Here is a 1,705-nt window from a genome sequence, read left to right as displayed (position 1 = left end):
TGAATTGCCCTGTTGCTGAAATGTGCTCTACAACTAAGGCCGCCTTGCCTTGTGCCCCCCCTGCGTGTGTTCCCAGGGTCCTGATGGAGTGGGTGTTCATCATGAACCGGATGAGCTCCCAGGGCAGCTCTGCAGCCCAGCGGAGGCGCATGGCCCTGGGGGTGGTGATCCTCCTGCTGGTGGATGTCATCTGGGTGGCCTCCTCCGAGCTAACCGCAGTAAGGACCTTGTCACAGTTACAGATGGTCCGATAGTATTTGAAATTGCCAATTTGGATATATATACGGTTGTTGTGTGTGTCTGTGTTTTGTCTGTGTGTTTTGTCTGTGTGGGTGGGTGGGTGGTTTGCTACGTCACCTGCGCACCTGTGTGTGGGTGCTAATGGGAGATTATAAAGGGAATCACAGGTGAGGGGGGGAGGGGAATCTGGATCCTGGAAGCCACACAGTTTTTCAACCTCAGCTGTGTGAGAGTAACTCTTTTAGATCTTGTCGTTCTCGGCTTTTAATCATTCAAGTCAGACTTTTTGTCTCTGCTTTTATCTAAAATTTGTACAATAAAAGATTAACGGTACGAGGACGGCGGACCTCATTATTTGCACCAGCAAGAGTTGGAAAGGGCTTCAGATTTCATCCAGTGGCATTATTTGTGGACAGATTGCCACTACACTATTTTTTTTTTTTTTTACTGCTGGATACATAAAAGTACAGACCATTTCAGAATCAGAATCCGAAACACTTTATTGATCCCCGAAGGGAAACTCTGTGTTACAATTGCTCAGATATTAGAAATATAAGAAATATAAATAAAGAAATATAAGGAGTGTGGATATTTACATAGTTAAAGGTATATTATGATACAGTATTTACATAAATAACATAATTAAGGTGTTGAAATGGTAGAGGGAGGAGTTATAAAGTTTGATGGCCACAGGCAGGAATGACTTCCTGTGGTGCTCTGTGGTGCATTTTGGGAGAATGAGTCTGTCACTGAAAGTGCTCCTGTGATTGAGCAGCAAGCCAGTGTCAAACACAGAACAGGACAATACTTTGCACATTTACTGTATAACATGAGACAGCTGTGTTGTAGGGGGACGAGTAGGTCAAAAGTTGCACACAAAAAAAACCGCACACTGTCTAACTTGCAAAAATAAATTCAATAGCCGGCAAGGTTTCAGTTCTAGACCATCGTCAGTCAAAATTAGGCTGATGATGGTCTAGTTGCCAGCATAAACATCTTACATGGAGGCCAGTGGATTCCTAGTGGCAGACGCACAGTTACAAAAGATAGGTTAGAAGGAAAGAAGCTACATAGTTAGTAGTATAAATCAAGAACAAACTAGCAAACACATAGTCTCTCATAGTCAAACACGTCTAAATGAACAACTAAACAAAGATGCATCAAGTGCAAAATAAAAGAAACGAGTGGCTGAGAGGGAAAACTGTCCGCCTTGCAACGCGTGTTAGTTAACCAATGAAAGCTGTTATCCTAATAGCTTCCTTCTGTTGATTTCTCCTGCAGTACATTTTCAAGCGGCAGGAGTACAACAAACCCTTCTTCAGCACATTCACCAAGACGTCCATGTTTGTTCTCTATCTGCTGGGTTTCCTGCTGTGGCGGCCCTGGAGGCAGCAGTGCACCGGCACTCTGAAACAGCGGCACTCCGCCTTCGTAAGTAGCTGAAGCACAAACTCACCACATGTTG

General features: G+C 44.2%; 1 protein-coding gene across 3 annotated transcripts in view; it reads left to right on the top strand.

Annotated features, from left to right (window-relative positions):
* LOC116698247 (solute carrier family 35 member F5) overlaps positions 1 to 1,705 on the top strand; it is a 22,998-nt gene that overhangs the window by 2,649 nt on the left and 18,644 nt on the right. For all 3 annotated transcript variants that reach the window (XM_032530064.1, XM_032530062.1, XM_032530063.1), the window contains 2 exons: positions 77 to 218; positions 1,522 to 1,671. In XM_032530064.1, the coding sequence (XP_032385955.1) occupies positions 84 to 218; positions 1,522 to 1,671 (285 nt within the window). In that variant the 5' untranslated portion in view covers positions 77 to 83. The remainder of the gene's footprint in view (positions 1 to 76; positions 219 to 1,521; positions 1,672 to 1,705) is intronic.

This window comes from Etheostoma spectabile, chromosome 11 (assembly GCF_008692095.1).
Source record: "Etheostoma spectabile isolate EspeVRDwgs_2016 chromosome 11, UIUC_Espe_1.0, whole genome shotgun sequence".
In the NCBI taxonomy this organism is placed as follows: Eukaryota; Metazoa; Chordata; class Actinopteri; order Perciformes; family Percidae; genus Etheostoma; species Etheostoma spectabile.
Note: the sequence above shows the minus strand (reverse complement) of the source record. Positions and strands in the feature narration are given on the sequence as shown.